This window comes from Heterodontus francisci, chromosome 11, assembly GCF_036365525.1.
Source record: "Heterodontus francisci isolate sHetFra1 chromosome 11, sHetFra1.hap1, whole genome shotgun sequence".
Lineage (NCBI taxonomy): Eukaryota > Metazoa > Chordata > Chondrichthyes > Heterodontiformes > Heterodontidae > Heterodontus > Heterodontus francisci.
In genome coordinates, this window is record NC_090381.1 from 47,431,377 (window position 1) to 47,450,252 (window position 18,876).

At 43.0% G+C, this 18,876-nt stretch overlaps 1 protein-coding gene across 4 annotated transcripts in view; it reads left to right on the plus strand.

Annotated features, from left to right (window-relative positions):
- Nucleotides 1–18,876, plus strand: part of pik3cb (phosphatidylinositol-4,5-bisphosphate 3-kinase, catalytic subunit beta) — a 219,792-nt gene that overhangs the window by 195,592 nt on the left and 5,324 nt on the right. For all 4 annotated transcript variants that reach the window (XM_068042109.1, XM_068042108.1, XM_068042112.1 and 1 more), the window contains 5 exons: nucleotides 1,697–1,775; nucleotides 9,836–10,003; nucleotides 12,450–12,573; nucleotides 14,418–14,563; nucleotides 17,354–17,486. In XM_068042109.1, the coding sequence (XP_067898210.1) occupies nucleotides 1,697–1,775; nucleotides 9,836–10,003; nucleotides 12,450–12,573; nucleotides 14,418–14,563; nucleotides 17,354–17,486 (650 nt within the window). The remainder of the gene's footprint in view (nucleotides 1–1,696; nucleotides 1,776–9,835; nucleotides 10,004–12,449; nucleotides 12,574–14,417; nucleotides 14,564–17,353; nucleotides 17,487–18,876) is intronic.

The window sequence follows — 18,876 nt, forward strand, 5'->3', positions numbered from 1 at the left end:
TTCATGCTGTGCTTCACAGAAGTGCTCCAATAGAGTGAGCGTGAAGCTTAGTGCAACCAAAACCCACTGGGCACTGCCACAAGCAAAAAGCAGCGCAACATTAGCCACCCTTCTTGGAATCAATCATCCACTCACTACAAAAGTAGAGATGAATTTCTGGGATTATAACGTCGCAGCTATTGGATGGAACAGTGCTGGTAACCCTTGATGTTGCTGTTATAGTGATTGGCCAGTCAGGCAGTGGGATTGGGCAGAACCTAACTCCGTACTGGAGGATGCCAAGTGAATATTGAGGAAGGACTCAGCCCACTCAAACCAACAATAATAAAATAAAACCAGTAAAATATAGGGATTTCAAACCTTATGATACCCAGCAGCCATAAACATTCCTAGTAAGTGGCCACCACAATTTGATATTCAGTAAATTCAGTAATTACCTAGTGTGAACCAAAGCTGTAAATGTAAGCAGGAGTAACTTCCCAGTAGATCCATAGACATTGCCAGATGCAGGAATAGCCCCTCCATCTCTCCCCAGGATACTCCAATCTGCTTGCCCTTTCTACTGGGTAATCCAAAAAAAACTATTGGTAACCAATTTACTAATCCACCCACTTGTCTGTTTTCTGAATATAAAGTAGGATTTCTGCAGCCTTTGTGTTTGGAGGGTAGTGGGTGACTTTTAAAAAAAAAAAGTGATTTAAAAGGAAACTATCAAGGCGCTCAAAAAAGACTGGCTATTGCACTGATTTAACAGCTCTGGTCGTAGAAAACTACAGAAGAATGTGGTGAATGTTTAATTGTTGGCTGCTGAATGGCAGAGGAGGCAAATGTTTTTATTTTACCAATGTGCCTGCAACTCTGCGAGCATTTAACTTAGGGAGCTAGCTCACCACTGAATCTACAGGAAAATTGAACTTTTGCATTACCTGAATTTACTGATGTGCAAGAACAAATATTTGCAATGACAGACAAGCATCAGTGACTCCAAAGATTCTTTCCTGATTCCCCTCACCCAGTTAAAGAGTGATGAATGGTTAAAAGTTTTGATCAGACTTGCTTATCCAATGATTGATTCAAGAATTGAATTGATGCCTTAAAGTACAATAATTCATGAAAGAATTGCAGTATTGCATTACTTCTCTGTTTTTCTTATCCTACCATTAGCTTGTTCCAGCTTCACGAATGGTCTGTTGACTTTAGAAGTTAAAGTTTAAGAAAGTCTTATTCAATCATGAAAAGTTTCTGTTGCTTAACATTAGAAAGTGCCACTGAGGTCAAGTGGATGACTTGAAAATATAACAGAAAATACTTGAAAAAAAATTTAAACTCATCAACATGGTGCATGTGGTATGTGTGTTTTTGGGAGTGAATGATCATTACGTCAATGAATTCCTCTGGCATAATGGATTCATTATTGCCTAACATATACAGTGGTTTTGCTCTACAACTGGATTATTAATGGTGCATGTAGCGAGGTAATAATGGGAGGATGTTCTGCACATGAGGAAAACTCTTATAAATGAGACAACTTGCACTTCATTAGAATTGAGTGCCATAGAAACAGATGGGAGTTTAAAAATTACATATAATTGTGACCTGCTCATAAGCATAATAGCCTAATATAACTTCATATTACATACCGATTTGCCACAAATAGCCCACAAATCCATGCTATTTTCTTCCTTTTCATATTCAGATTTGCGACAGGACATGCTGGCTTTGCAGATTCTACACTTAATGGACATGCTGTGGAAGGAGGCAGGCTTAGACCTCAGGTAGGCCTCCCACAGTTCACTTCCTTCAACTGCCTTTCAACCAGCTTAACTTTACAAACCAGACTGTGGCATTGTGTGGATGAACGTTTCCAGTTATTCCATCTGAAAATTTGAAGCACATTTAAAGGAAAACACTGAGCGGAAAAAGGAGACAGATTAGGCCTTAAGGCATGGTTAGCTCAGAAGAGTGCATATGGGTTCATTATGTGGGAGCGTAGCCTTAACTTTGATGTGCTGACTGAGTTGGAGCATACTTTTTCCTGAAGATGATTTTATAGCAAATACACTGTGGTGCATATTTTCAGAATTTAATCCATCCACAACAAAGCAATCCTGAATATTTTGTTAGTCTTTTTCTTTAGTTGTCAAATAACTTAATAGTTCTTCTGTTACCTTTTAATAGTTTGATGGATCACCCATTGTATGGAACATATATCTCTTCTAGCTCCCTTGCAATCTGAAGTATAGGCTTTTAAGGCATAAAGAAAAATAGGCCTGTTTAATACAAAAGACAAATTCAGATACAGCTTTGTTATAAATATCAGTAATATGTCAGGGCACAAAATATTACTGCAAAGGGAAACATTAGTAAATCATTTTAAAATACAGTTAAAGGAAGGAAAAAGACATCTGATTGCCAAGAATTACTTGTAGATCTGTCAGTCGTTTTCACCAAATCTACAAAAATTCAGCAGTCAAATTGTTGATAAAAGGGCCAGGATGAGATGGACTGCACCCTGAGGACATGTCCTCAACTTGACTCCTGTCAAGCTGCCTTTCTGACCAGGATGTTTTTTCCCCTTACGTTGACCCTGTTGATCTCGAGGGCCAAAGAGCCTTTCATCGCAGCTTGTTTTCAGAGGGGAAGTTGTTGGAGGTGTGCTCAGTGGAGCTGTAAGTAGGGTAAGTTGAAATGCTATGGAAAGGTGCCAACTTGCCCTTTGAACTTGTGCACTTGGCGTGCAATTGTTACACTGTGATAAGATGGGCAGCGATTCCCAGTTTTGCTATAGAGAACATTTCATTTAATTGGCCTGTAATGCCTTTATTACTTTCCTCCCCCTTATTCCCCCCCTCCCCCACAAAATGGGTCTTATTTCTGGAACAAGCTGTTTTACAAAATTCATTAAGCACTCTCTTTAGTAATTATTGTTCAGTTTGCTCTTAAAGCCCAATAGTGGTCCTATTTTAATTTAAGCCTAAGATGGATTGATCCAAAATAAATGCATGTCTTCCCTCCTTAACCAGTCTGCAGGATGGGGGATGCAAGAGAAAGAGATAGTCAATCTCAAGCACTTTTTAATTTTTTTTTATCAACCTGGTACAAATTCCCTATTCTCAGTGTCCAATTCTGAGTAAATAACACAATCTTTCTACTGGGATTGTTCACTGCAAACTTTGCAGCAATATTTAAAAAAAAAACTTTGGTGTAAAATCTGAGACTTTTAGTTCTAAAAATATGGAAATGTCAATTAATTTACATCTGATACTTGGGGAATTTTATTCTGTCGGCGGGGGTCTCAATGTCCAGAGAAACAGACGCCAAGATCCCCACGTCGTCTCTTCTCTGGAAGGCCCACCGAATTTAGTACCAATCAGGCACTTAAGTGAACAGCAGCGGGCCTTCCACAGGATCAAGGACCCTGTCGCCGGAAGTCCCAGCATTGCAGAGCTGCTGACCAATCAGAGGCCAGCAGCGGCAGCGCCACTGCAGAGGCAATGGCTGCTGCTGCAGGTGCACCTACTGGAGGCCGAGGAGCGTCGCTGGAACCAAGCCTCGGGTAGGTCAGGGCAGGAAGCATCTCGCGGGGTAGGGGTTGTGAGGGAGGAGGGTGGCCCTCAGCGGGACCGCCCCCCCCCCCCCCTTTTCCGATGCCTGGTCCCTCGTTCAGGCATTAAGTGCCTTTTAATGTGGGACACTACCCCCACCTCCCTCCTCCCGCACCCACAGAGCCGGGAAGAGGCCTGCACAGTTTTTCGTGTCGTGCTTCCTGTGCGGCGGTGGGGCCGCCCGCTGCACAGCGAATTGCCGTGGGAAGAGGCCCTTAAATGGGGGTTAATTGCCCAGTTAAGGGCCTCAATTGGTGGCGAGGCAGAAAGGCCGTTTACTAAATTTTGGCGGAGGCAGGATGGTGGTGAGAAGCCCCTCGCAACCATCCCACCCGATTTTATGCTCTCCCCGCCTCCAAACCCGCCACGTGGGAGAGCATAAAATTCCTCCTTCAGAGGTGTTTTAAAGCACCTATGAGATGACTATTGATGCACCTCAAATTCAGATACTAGTAATGTGTTTGCTTTCTGTGCTGGTGCAAATTCCTTCCTAAAGCATTGGCAGCTGGAAGTATATTGTGCATACTGAAAAGGTAATGGATACTTGGGGTTTTAATTGTTTGCTATATTTTGTTCTGAACTGTGAGAAGCCACAGAAGTGCTGTTTTATGTGCCAAAATATCCAGGAAAAAAGATTATATAATCTGCTCAGCATCTGGAATCTGCAGACTTCCTGGGCACAATTTTATTTTCTAAGCCTTGGCCTTGCTGCACTTTTTATTCAAGATGAACATATGGACAGAATGCAGCGCCATCTGTTGCTCTTCTGGACTGACAACCACTGTGGAAATGCTCCAAATTTCTGAATTCAGCTGGATTCCTAATAGGAATAATAAGATTTTCTTTGTTTATCTTTTGATGGGTTTTCCATTGGAATTGTTGCCGTAGAAGTAAGCCATAAGTCAGGAAGCAAACTAGTCGTAGAAAAAGACTTGATAATGCAAAGCGCGTGCTTAATACCACAAACATCGAGAGCTCTGTTTCATCGCAGTGCTTTGCTTACAAAAATATCTCGCTTTCAATTTAGCTGATGCCTCCTCACTGCACACTAAAACCAGTCTGCTATATGTTGCTGGGAGGCATCTGATGAGCAGGCTGTGTTAATCAGTGAAAATATGTAGTTCACTTCCAAGTCATGTACCATCCTGACTTGGACATATATTGTCACTGAGTCAATAACCTGGAACTCCCTACCTAACAGTGTTGTGGGAGTACATGCACCACATGGTCTGCAATGGTTCAAGAAGAAACTTTACCACCACCTTCTCAAGGCAACAAATGATGGGCTTGTCTGGCCTTGCCAGTGACACCTACATTCTGAGAATGTTTTATAAATGTACTACATAGACACAACTTTACAGGTGCTTACATGGCTTCCCCAATGAATGCAATTCTTTCCACTGACAGATGCAGTCTAGCAAGATCCCAGGTTTAATCTTCGTCCCTGCTCAAAATGAGCCAATGCCATCTGGGGCAGAGGTAGGGATGCAGTCCAGCAACGACTGCTTGCAAGTGTACATGTGTATCAATGTCACTTGAGAACAGGATCAAACTCCAGCTCTGGCTCTGCCCTGATACCTTCCACCACAGTAGTCTCTCAACACTCCTTTATGAAAAATGGCTGCTAAGCCGAGATATTAGAATCGTAGGCCGGGATTTTGCGTTGGACGGACGGGAGCTGGCCACCGACTGAAAAGTCGGTGGTGAACCCGCTTCCGCCTCGCCTGGGGAACCATTCCTTATTTTATGTGTCCCCAGGCTTTAACTGTTCTGAGACGGGACTTCCACCCACTTGAGGGAGGAAGTCCCGCCTCATTGAGCTGCTGGCCAATTAGCAGGCCGGCTGCTCTTAGTCCCAGCAGCGCCAGGGGGAGTGATGACCACTGGTGGGACTGCAGCCCAGCATGAATTGAAGATGCCTGGGAGCTGGGAGGATAGGTGAGTTTGGGTTGCCTCACCAGGGGTAATTGGTCCGGCCCCGGTGAGGCAAGGCTGGTCAGTTGGGGGGGCGGGGTGGGGGTGGTTGGGGTAGCGGGGGCAGCCTTCCATTGGGCACGCTGTGCCCGATCAAGCCCTCTCCCCACCCCCCCCCCCCCCCCCCCACCCCACACCCCCGGCTCCAGGACGCCTGCCCGCAAAATCAGCATGGAGGCGGGCGAAGGCCCTTAAGTGGCCACTTAAGTGACCTTGATTGGCCTGGGGCGGGCAGGCCGTTTTGCAACCCCCCCCCCTCCCCCCCGGCCCTATGTAAAGGGCAGCGGAGGCGGGGACGGGTCAGGGGAGCCTCCTGCTCCATTTTACACCCCCCACCACCATCCCGCTTGTTGGGGTGGCATAAAATTCTGGCCATAGAGTCATACAGTAATAATGGCACAGAAGGAAGCCATTCAGCCCATCAAATCTATGCTGGCTCTCTGTAGAGCTTCTCATTCCCTGGCTCGATCCCCATAGCCCTGTAAATTTATTTCCCGCAAGTGCCCATCCGACTTCTTTTGTCTTTGCTTCCACCACTCTTGTGCGCAGCGAGCTGTAGGTCATTACCACTCGCTGCATAAAAAAATTCTCCTCCTGCATCTGTGTCCCATAGTCCTTTTACCATCAGCTAATGGGAACAGCTTTTCTTTGTCTACCCTATCCAAATCTATCAGAATCTAGTATGCCTCTATCAAATCTCCCTTCATTCTCCTTTGCTGCAAGGAGAACAAACCCAACTTCTCCAACCTAACTCGCCTTGTAGTTAAAATCCCTTATCCCTGGAGACATTCTAGGAAATCTCTTCTGCACCCTCTCAAATACCCTCACATCCTTCCTAAAGCGTGGTGACCAGAACTGAGTGCAGTATTCTAGTTGTGGCCTAACCAGAGCTTTGTAAAGGTTCAGCATAACCTCCCTGCTTTTGAAGTCAATACCTCTATTTATGAAGCCCAAAATTCCATGTGCTTTGCTAACTACACTCTTCATTATGTCCTTCCACCTTTAAACATACCAACATGGCTGATCTGATTGTAACCTTGACTCCACATTCCCGCCTACCCCCAATAACCTTTCACCCCTTGCTTGTCAAGTCTCTGTCTACCTCTACGTTAAAAATATTTAAGGTCTCTGCTTCCACTGCCTTTTGAGGAAGAGAATTCCAAAAACACTCAACCCTCTGAGAAAAAATGTCCCCTCATCTCTATTAAATGGGCGACCCCTTATTCTTAAATAGTGACCCCTAGTTCCAGATTCTCCCACAAGGGGAAAAAATATCTATGCACATGAACCCCCAGGTCCCTCTGTCCCTGCACACTCTTTAGAACTGTATCGTTTAGTCTATGTTACCTCTCTCTATCCCTTCTGCCAAAATGCATCACCTCGCATTTCTCTGTATTAAATTCCATCTGACACTTTTCTGCTCATTCTGTTAGCCTATCTGTGTCCTGTTGCAGTCGATTGGTATCATCCTCACTGTCTGCTACACTTCCAAGTTTGGTGGTATTGGCAAATTTTGAAATTTTACTCAGTATTCCAATATCTAAGCCATTGATGTATATCAAAAAAGCAGTGGTCCTAGCACTCAACCTTGGGGGACACTGCTGTCTACCATCCTCCCATCTGAAAAAACAGCCATTTACCATGACTCGCTGTTTTCTGTCCTGAAGTCAATTTCTTTTATCCAAGTTGACACTGGCCTTCCTATTCCATAAGCCTTAATTTTGGTAACTGGCCTTTTATGTGGCACTTTGATAAAGGCTTTCTTAAAATGCATGTAGACAACATCATTGCTTTCCCTTCATCATCTGTCTGTTACTTTATCAAAAAAATCAATTAGATTAGTCAAGTACAATCTGCCTTTTACAAATCTGTGCTTGCTCTTCCTAATTAACTCAAACCTCTCCAATTGCCTGTTGATTTTTTTCCCCTGATTATTGTTTCTAAAACCTAACCCACCACTGATGTTAAACTGACTGGCCAGTAGTTACTAGGAATGCCCTTACACCCTTTCACATTTGCCACTCTCCGATCCTCTGGCACCTCCACCCCCACTTCCTTTAGCAACCTGGGATGCAAGCCATCTGGAACAGGTGACATATCCAATCTAAGCATAGGCAGACTTTCCAGTACATCCTGCCGATCAGTTTTCACCTCATCCATTACCCTGTACCATTTCGGCTTCTACCGATATTTCGTCAGCATCCTCTTGGTAAACACCAATACAAATTACTCATTATGTATTCTATCCTTGCCCTGCGTTTCTAAGCATGTATCACCCTCTTTGTCCCTAATAGGCCCCACCCCACCTCTTACTATCCACTTACTATATACATGCCAGTGCAAGATTTTTCTGTTCCCTTATTAGGGAATGTTAGAGCCCTTGGAACTGCACCCCAACAAGATTCAGGAAAGGAAGGGATAAAATCAGCAAGGAAAATTATGTTCTAATAAAGCATAACACTTTTCTGATACGAGGAATGCTACAGAACTGAGAATGTTTTAGATCTGATCATTTAAGTGGCGGGTACCAACCAATCAGCAATATTAAAATCCCAGAATAATAACAACTGGAATTGCTATAGTGCTTTTAATGTAATACGTCCAAAGGCATTTCACAGGAATGTTATCAAACAAAATACAACACCAACCATGAAAGGAGATATTAGGGCAGATGACCATCTTCAGCTGCTTCATCAATGACTTTCCTTCAATCATAAGGTCAGAAGTGGAGATGTTTGCTGATTGTGCAATGTTCAGCACCATTTGCGACTCCTCGGATACCGAAGCAGTCCATGTAGGAATGCAGGAAGACCTGGACAATATCCAGGCTTGGGCTTAAAAGTGGCAAGTAACATTCGTGCCACACAAGTGCCAGGCAATGACTATGTTAAACAAGAGAGAATCTAACTATCTGCCTTTGACATTCAATGGCATTACGATCGCTGAATCCGCCACTATCAACATTCTGGGGATTACCATTGACCAGAAACTGAACTGGAAGAGCCATATAAATACCATAGCTACATGAGCAGGTCAGAGCCTAGGAATTCTGCAGCGAGTAACTCACCTCGTGACTCCCCAAAGCTTGTCTGTCATCTACAAGGCACAATGAGGAGTGTGATGGAATACTCCCCACTTGCCTGGATGGGTGCAGCTCCAACAACACTCAAGAAGCTCGACACCATCCAGGATAAAGCAGCCCGCTTGATTGGCACCCCATCCACAGCATTCACTCCCTGCACCACCGATACAGTGACAGCAGTGTGTACCATCTACAAGATGCACTGCAGCAACGCAGCAAGGCTTCTTAGACAGCACCTTGCAAGCCTGTGACCTCTACCCCCTAGAAGGACAAGGACACCAGATACATGGGAACACCACCACCTGCAAATTCTCCTCCAAGCCACTCGCCATCCTGACTTGGCACTATATTGCCGTTCCTTCACTGTCGCTGGGTCAAAATCCTGAAACTGCCTTCCTAACAGCACTGTTGGTGTACCAACACCCCAAGGGCTGCAGCAGTTCAAGAAGGCAGCTAACCACAACCTTCTCTAGGGCAATTAGGGATGTGAAATAAATGTTGGCATAGCCAGTGATGCCCACATCCCATGAACGAATTTTTTTTTTTAAATGACCAAAATCTTGGTCAAAGAGGTAGGTTTTAAGGAGCATCTGAAAGAGGTGGAGAGGTTTTGAGAGGGAATGCTAGAGTTTAAGATCTAGGAAGTTGAAAGCATGGCCTTCAGTGGTGGAATGATTCTAATCAGGGATGTGCAAGAGGCCCGAGTTGAAGGAGCATAGAGATCACTGAGGAGTGTAGGGCTGGAAGAGGTTGGAGATCAATGAGGGATATGGTCATGGAGGCATTTGAAAATACAGATGAGAATTTTAAAGTCAAAGCAGTGCTTAACTGGGAGCTTGAGAATGAAGCAAGCAATTGAACTGCAGTCCTCTTTCTGCACCCGTCCCTTCCTGCCCACCCCCCTCCATCCCCATTGCCTGGCTTCTCCTTGGCAGGAGGAGTTAAAATCCACACACCCCCTTCCGCCCCCCACCTTAATTAGTACTGTCAAACTGAAGCAGTGTGAGTCTGTCCTGCACTAGGTCTCTCCATTGTTGCATGCTGTTTAACATTGCTGTGCTGTGAAAACTGCAGGGCAGTGACACTAAAGCTGCAGAATACTCACATCCTGAATTAAGATTGCTTTCTCTTTAGTATCAATGTAAAATATTACTTTTCACCGTTTCTTTTTCAGAGTTGTGCCTTATGGCTGCCTTGCAACGGGAGATAAATCTGGTGTTATTCAGGTGGTCTCTGCTGCAGAAACTATAGCCAATATCCAGCTAACTAACAGTAATGTCGCTGCTACTGCTGCCTTCAACAAAGATGCCTTGCTGAACTGGCTTAAGGAAAAGAATTCTGCGTAAGTTTTCACACAGCTATCACACGTGTCTAAAAAACATTTAGACAAACTTTTGTGAAGGTGCATTGTTTTGTCTTCCTCTCTTTTTATGCCAGTTTACTCCCTTCTCTTCCACACCCTGGCGAATAGTATCAATTCCTTACTTGGGTACGGTCTGACAAACATGTGGTTTCATAGGTACCAGGCTGTGTTGAGGCTATTGCCCCACAGTCGGAGTCTCGGCAGACTTGCCCAAATTCCATGCAGCTGCACTTCCCACAGATGTCACAGGGTAGCAGCAATCAAAGCAGGAACCCTACCTGATTTTTTTTTTCTTCCCCTGCTAAGAAGCATTGAGACCAGATGTAGTATTCCTACAGCCACACTGGTGGAGATTGGCTAACTCAACATCCTGGTCAGTGTGATTTAGCTGCACTTGCCAGAACAGTTCAGCTCTGGCAGCAGCCCAAAAACATTTTAATTGATTTGAGTAGCATGTATGCTGAAGAGTCTTGGGTGCTTTGTGGAAAATATTTCCACTCTGGTAGGAGAAGTCCCTACTGTGGCATGCTTCACCTCTGGGAGGGTAAGGGGGTGGTGTGTGGGTGGCATCATTGAACCATAGAAAGGTTACGGCACAGAAAGAGGCCATTCATTCCATCATGTCTGCACTGGCTGATAAAACTAGCTGCCCAATCTAATCCCATGTCCCCAAATTCACTAACACAAGAGCATAGAACTTTGCTGCTATGGCAAAACTTTAACTTCCTGTGGTTCGTACAGTCCAGCAGAATGTTTCTTTTTATACTAAATATGGTTCCAAACTCTGTATCTCTAAATAAATGGCAGGATTGTTCTGTTACTGAACTCTTTTATTGGAAGCAAAAGTGCATCTGGATCAACCGCAATTGTCTGTCTGTAGTAAATGCACACAAAGCAAAAAAATATGGTTGACATTGTGCCCTTCACAAAGGGATAGACAATATGAGCTCTTGTCCTGTGGTAGCTGCTATGAAAGTTTTTTGGATGATCTAAATTTTGGGATGGCTTGGATGCCTGGCCAGAGTTCTGAAGATTCTCTTGTGCACATCTGAGAAAAATCACTGCAACCATTGGAAGAATTTAGTACAGACTCTGTGACAACCTTTCCACTCTGTACATGGTGAAATGTGATTTGCAATAATATTTTCCACAGATGCATGTCTTCCTTTGTAAAAGTCAAACTAAACATTCAGCTCATCGAAAAAACATGGTAGTTGTCATTACGTACAGTTAGATGTCTGCAGTTCTTTAATGTTAACATTGGTCTTAATCAATACCATTTCTTAATTAATGTCAGATCCCTCCATACATTTGCCTCACCCTATTCCTTACAATGGCCAGGGAGGCTGGTAAGGCAGGAACTCTGCCCTCTCCAAAGCTATGTTGGCCAGGTTATTTTCATATAGGATGTCAAGTATATTCTGAACTGATTCTATTAATCATTTGCCATTTGTTGCTGTAAGATGAATGATTCATTGTTTTGTCAAAATAGATAGGATGTTGACTTGAAAATTCAACAGTATTGACAGCCATCATGAGGTGAGGTGCCAGAATTAATTGAGTCCCTCATGATGACTGTGAGCACTATATAGATTTTATCTGTATTCTCAGCAAAGATCCTCAGGTATAAAACATCTATGCCTCGAGATTTCTTGTAGTATTTTTATATGTTTGTTCTTGGGATCTGGGTGACAGCACGATCCCATGTTTGGTTGCCACGAGGACGTTAAGGGCTACATTTTCCAATTACTGGCCGTTTAAGGGCCTCTTCCCGCTGGCGCTGGTATTTTACCAGAAGTTGGGGGTGGGGTGCCCACGCCATGTGGTGAGGTAACAAGTATACCCTGACGGCCTGACTGTGGTCCCAAAGAGGGCACACCAGCGGAAAGGACCGCCCTGGCTTCATCTCTCACCCACCTTACCATCCCCAGCCTCCTGATTGCTGACCCCACCCCTCCTCCACCTACCAACCCCCGGGACCGGCCTGACTGGCCCCAGCCAGTTCGACCCACTTACCTGAATTCCAGTGGCGTTGCTGAGACTGAAGAGCTGCCGGCTGTCTGATTAGCCGACAGCCCTGAGAAGTGGGACATCTAGCCTTATAGAGTAGGAAGCCATTACCTAAGGCGAAGAATTGCCTGAGCCATACAAAATTGTGTCCTGGCTTCCCAGGTTAATGGAGTGGGGCTAACCCCCGACTTTCCAGTCGGTGGGCTGGGCCACTGCCTCCGTGTTAAATTCCAGCCTGTATCTTAGTAATTCTATATATTGCACATGAAAGCTTTTAAATGCTCTATTTTAATAATCTGATTCAGAATCTGAAATATATAAACAGCTGTATTTTAATTTTTATTGATGCAGCTCCAATTGCTCTAGTAAATGAATTGTTCAGTGCTTTATTTTTTCATCTTCTGCTTGAACACAGGGATGCTCTTGAGCGAGCAATTGAGGAGTTTACTCTGTCTTGTGCTGGCTACTGTGTAGCAACCTATGTGCTGGGGATTGGTGATAGACACAGTGACAACATCATGGTCCGAGAATCTGGTCAGGTATGATCTAATAATGTAAAGAATTGACTCTGAATAGGATTAGGAACATGGGGCTGGATTTTAAAGGCCCTCCGCCACCGGGAATGGTAGCGGGGGGGTGAGCAATGAAGATCAGTACGGCGGAGACCCACCACTGACCCCGACAGCGGCAGACCCTGTACCGATCGCGGCTGCAAGGCCTCGTTGCAGCCACCCTGCCGCTCGGTGACAGGACCTGCATTAAAATATGTAAATGCCTGCTTACCATGCAGCCCGCAGCAATTCTGCCATTATGTTACCATCTTCACTCTTGCTGCCGACAATGCCACGCCTTCGAATCCCCATTTGGGGAAATGTGGCACGACACCTGTGGGGAGTTTTTTTCTGAATGGGAGGGGGGGTTTAGAATGCCTCAGATTGGTCGGGGGTGGGGTGATGGGAAGAGCTAAAGGACAAAGATGCCGGACTTAGTGGGGGGAGGAGGGGAAGATCAAATTTTCAATATAGGAATTCCGGGGCGGAAAAGGGCAGGAATCTTGCGATATGCCATTGGGGGGATGGGAGAATGCATTGGAAAGGTCATCTCATTCATTTTCCCAAAACTTTCCATTAACTTCAAATACTAAATGTACATTGAGGGCTGTAAGCCCTTTAAAAATGGCGCCTGCGCATTGGCACCGAACGCCGTTACCAGCAACAACCCATCTGCCCCCTCCATGTCATCGCGGGGGGTGGGCGCTGTGGCCAGATGAGCTGCCATGTTTGAAATCGCAGCAGCTCCAAGATGTGGTCACCATGCGCGCAGGCCACATTTTTTTATGTCCGCCGCCTACTTTGGTGGTGAAGTCTTAAAATGCAGCCCATGGTGGTGGTGTAGGGCTCATTCCTGGTTTCAGGTAACTTTTCAAAGGAGGTTGGACATGGGACCTGTCATTTAAATCTGTGTTGGCATAACATAATTTGAATAGTCAAAGTATTGCAGCTGTCTTACTGACTGAGAAACTAGCAAGAAGAAAATCTTTGTTTCAACCTGATTGAGCATCCCTAATATTCATTTTGTTAATTTAACCAAAGCGTTAAGAAAAAATGATATGATAGTTTAATGGTGCCTAGGATGGGTTCAAAATAAGTACTACTTTTCTGACAGAGAATAGTTTTGGTGAAATCCGAATGTGAAGTAGAATCTGAAGTATTTAGATCGATGAAACCCATTGTCCAAATGTTCAAAAATCCTCGGTATTAATGATCCATCATTAAATTTTATTTTTGCTGTTGCAATGTTCCTGAAATATTTAGTGCTGAGCTCTTAATAACAATCTCACAGTCAACAATTTCACGTCTAAAGCCCCTTCATATTATAATGATGCCACTGACTGGAACCCCAATTACAGAACGAGTGCTATTATATAAATAAGGTGATGTTACTACTGCAAAAGGAGTCAAGAACCACCTTTTGGAGGCAGCTGTTCCATTGTAAATGGCTCCCAACAGCTGTTTGGTTCTGGCAATGACCGAGCTCAGACTTCTTGTAATGCTGACCTTTGTGGACATTGGTTAACGTTCAAGGTTTGTGAACAAAAGCTATGAATGCAACTTAACTTACAATTGTATTTTTTGCCACAATGTGAATGGGATGATTCCATAGCAACAAGTTACTTGGCAGAACTGCTTCAAGTCAAAACTATATAGAAATAGGCAAAAGTCCGGTCAATCTATCAAATTGTGAATGCATCGAAGATTGAAATACTTGGAAACTCACCTCCTAGTAAAATGTAATTTCTTCCGTGATTTAATTTTTGATATTTTAGCTTCAAAGATTGGAGAGAGCTTTTACAAGGGAGTAATCCTGTTTTTTCTGTTTCAAGCTTTTTCATATTGACTTTGGACATATTCTTGGCAATTTCAAGTCTAAGTTTGGAATTAAGAGAGAGCGTGTGCCTTTTATTCTTACCTATGACTTCATTCATGTTATTCAACAAGGAAAAACAGGAAACACTGAAAAGTTTAGCAGGTAAATAAATGGTCATGTCATAGCTGTTGTGTTATGGTCTATTATAACATACTCTTACAGAGGATAACAACAGCAGCACATTGTTGGGATACTTGTTAGATTTATATCCATCTTCCCAACCTGGTATGCTGTTTCTCAAACCAGTCACAACTGATGTGCACTGGCTTCCCCTTCCTATTTATACTCACTCAGTACTTTTTTTTTCAACTGTAACTCCTTTATTCAAAAAGGGAGGGAGACAGAAAGCAGGAGACTACAGGCCAGTTAGCTTAACAACTGTCACACATGAAAAATGTTAGAAGCTATTATTAAAGACGTTATAGCAGGGCACTTAGAAAAATTCAAGGTAATCAGGCAGAGTCAACATGGTTTTGTGAAAGGGAAATCATGTTTAACCTATTTATTAGAGTGCTTTGAAGAAGTAACGTGCTGTGGATGAAGGGGGACCAGTGGATGTACAGTAATTAGATTTCCAGAAGGCATTTAATAATGTGACACATCAAAGGTTATTGCAGAAAATAAAAGTTCATGGTGTCGGGGGTAACATTGGCATGGATAGAAGACTGGCTAGCTAACAAGAAGCAGAGAGTAGGCATAAATGGATCATTTTCTGGTTGGCAAGATATAACGAGTGGTGTGCCACAGAGATCAGTGCTGGGGTTCAACTTTGTACAGTCCATACAAATGACTTGGATGAAGGGACCAAAGGTGAGATTGCTAAATTTGCTGATGACACAAAGATAGGTAGGAAAGTAAGTTGTGAAGAGGACATAGGAGGCTACAAAGGGATATAGATAGTTTAAGTGAGTGGGCAAAGATCTGGCAAATGGAGTACAATGTGGGAAAATGTGAAATTGTCCATTTTTTGCAGGAAGAATAAAAAAGAAGCATATTGTCTAAATGGTGAGAGATTGCAGAGCTCTGAGATGCAGAGGGATCTGGGTGTCCTAGTGCATGAATCACAAAAGTTTAGTCTGCAGGTCCAGCAAGTATAGAATGTTGTCACTTATTGCGAGGAAAATTGAATACAAGATTAGAGAGGTTATGCTTCAGTTTTACAGGGCACAGGTGCGACCCACATCTGGAGTACTGTGTACAGTACTGGTCTCTTTATTTAAGGAAGGATGTAAATGCGTTGGAAGCAGTTCAGAGAAGGTTTACTAGACCACTGCCTGGAATTAGCAAGTTGTCTTATGAGGAAAGGTTGGACAGGCTAGGCTTGTATCCGCTGGAGTTTAGAAGGTCAGAGGTGACCTGATTGAAACATATAAGATCCTGAGGGGTCTTGACAGGGTGGATGTGGAAAAGATATTTTCTCGTGTGAGTAAATCTAGAACTAGGGGTCACCCTTTTAAAATAAGGGATCATCCATTTAAGACAGAGATGGAGAGAATTTTTTTCTCATGGGGTTATGAGTCTTTGGAATTCTCTTCCTCAAAAAGTGCTGGAATCTTTGAATATTTTTAAGACAGAGGTAGATAGATTCTTGATAAGCAAGGGGGTGAAAGGTTATTGGGGTCGATGGGAATGTGGAGTTGAGGTTACAATCAGATCAGCCATGATCTTATTGAATGGCGGAGCAGGCTCAAGGGGGCAAGTGACCAACTCCTGCTCCTAATTCATATGTCTGTTTCGAACCTTCTAATAAGTGCATGTATGTTTGACACATCAAAAATGGCTTGTGTGGTATAACAATAGCATTGTAAGTACTCATGTGATCCAAACTGTTTAATACCATAATCTGCTATTGTTTCCTAAGAAGAAAAGCATTACCAGATATTGAACATTGCAATTTATTTAATAAAATTTGAGACATTTACCTTTAAAATAAGCTTAATATAATAACATGAATGATAATAACTGTATAAAACATGACTACAACTCACTTGTGCCTTTATACCCTCTGTAAAATCTGCTTGAATAAATCAATAATGAACCAGCTTGGTAAGTGTTAGGAGCATTTGCTTGAGTTGGAAAGATGCAGATTTGAGTCCCCAATTGCTCACACAGAATTTCCAATATTGCGTCTCCTGTGGAACAATACAGGAAGTAAAGGCTAAACAGTTCCCCACAAAAAGGAAGCAAAGTTGGATCAACTCATTTGTGTGGGCCTAGTGTCCAGTGCAAGAATAATATTGGCATAGGCTTAGAATAGGCAGCTTGGCCTCCTGTTCTTATTTAGGGAATGGAAAGCACATACAGGGTGAGTCATCTTTGGTAATGGTGGGGTAAATGTTTTCATTTGTAATGTTGGTGGTCATAAACTCATGGAGAACTTTAATGCTCAAAATTAGCTTTCATTGTTGAAAGGTGTTTGACCACCATTTTGGGGTGATCAAGGTGGAAGTAAGACATCTATTGCAGGTATTTACTTTAGTAGTCCCAAAGGTAAATTAGTTTTGTTGGTCCACTCAACTAACAAAACATTCCACCTTATAATGGAACTGTATTTCATAAATAAAAATTAGTTTTGCATTTTGTAACAGTCAATACTTTAAATACCAACATTTATAGTTAGCATTTTGAAGTGAAATACAAACGTAATCTTTATTAGCCTTAAGGGCTATGTCAATATCCAGTCAAGCACCACAATAGTGTTATAGGAAAAAAATTAATTTATTTGTCACACAACAAAGTGATACCTGGCAAACAGATGAAATAACTACAGAGTGTTGCGTATGACAAAAATGTGTATAGTATGGGACTGTTGATGTATTCCTATCCCTTTATATCTCTTCATGACATCCAAAAAGTTGTGCACTTTTGTAATGCGTTATCTATTTTTGGAAGGTTCCGTCAATGTTGTGAAGAGGCTTATCTCATTCTGCGCAAGAATGGAAACCTGTTCATTACTCTGTTTGCACTAATGTTGACAGCAGGACTACCTGAGCTAGGTTCTATCAAAGACATCCAATACCTTAAGGTAAAACCTTCTTTCTATAACTCTTCCTGTATTCCATTAGAAATACTTCAAAAACATGCTATAAAGAGAGGCAAAAGCAAATTACTCGGGATGCTGGAAGTCTGAAATAAAAACATAAAATGCTGGAAATACTCAGCAAGCCTGGCAGCATCTGTGGAGAAACAGTGTTAATGTTTCAGATCGATGACCTTTCATAAAGTGAGGCCTTTTGAACCAGCTTGGTAAGCATTAGAAACATGAGATGGAAAAATGCAGATTTAAGCTCACGATTGCTCACATAGAATTCCCAATATTGCTTATTCTGTGGAACAACACTGGAAGCAAAGGCTAAACACTTCCCCAAAAGGAAGGAAAATTGGATTAACTGATTCCACCTGCCCAGACTCATTTCTGTGGCCTCCTGGTGTCCAGCAAAATAAAATTGGCCTAAGATACATTTTTTTCTCTTCCCTTCATTCAACAACAGTAAAAATGTCTCAGCACTTCATTTTTCTTCTAGTCCCTCCCTACTTCCTACACACTATCTGATCGATTGGAATATGATTGCCAATTCTAAAGCATATGCCAGTGGCATGCTAAAACCTGCTTGGCTCAGTGCCAGAATCAGAAGAATTGATAACATTTCAACAACAACTTATATTTCGGGTCATTCTCCGGATGGCAGGCTGTTACTGGTGGGGTACCACAAAAAACAGGGCTGGGGCCACAGCTGTTCACAATCTATAACAATGATTTGGATGTGGGGAATAAATGTAACACAAAACTAGGAATATAAGTTGTGAGGAGGATGAAAGGAGGCTTCAAGGAGACTTGGATAGGCTAAGTGAATGGGCAAGAACATGGCAGATGGAATATAATGTGAATAAGTGTGAAGTTATCCACTTTGGTAGAAAAAAAAGAGTATTTCTTAAATGGTGAGAGGTTGGGAAGGATATACTTGCCATAGAGGGAGTGCAATGGAAGCCCTCCAAACTAATCCCTGGGATGGCTGGATTGTTTTATGAGGAGAGATTGAGGAAACTGGGCCAGTATTCTCTTGAGTTTCAAAGAATGAAGGTGATCTCATTGAAACTTACAAAATTCTTACAGGGCATGACCGGATGGATGTAGATATGATGTTTCCTGTGGCTGGTGAGTCTAGAACTAGGGGACATGGTCTCAGAATAAGGGGTGGGCCATTTGAGACTGAGATGAGGAGGAATTTCTTCACTCAGGGTGGTGAATCTTTGGAATTTTCTACCCCACAGGGCTGTGGAAGCTCAATCATCAAGCATGCTCAAAGCAGAAGTCGCTGGATATCTGGATATTAATGACAGCAAGGGATTTGGGGATAGCACGGGAAAGTGTTGTTGATGTAGATGATCAGTCATAATCTAATTGAATGGCAGAG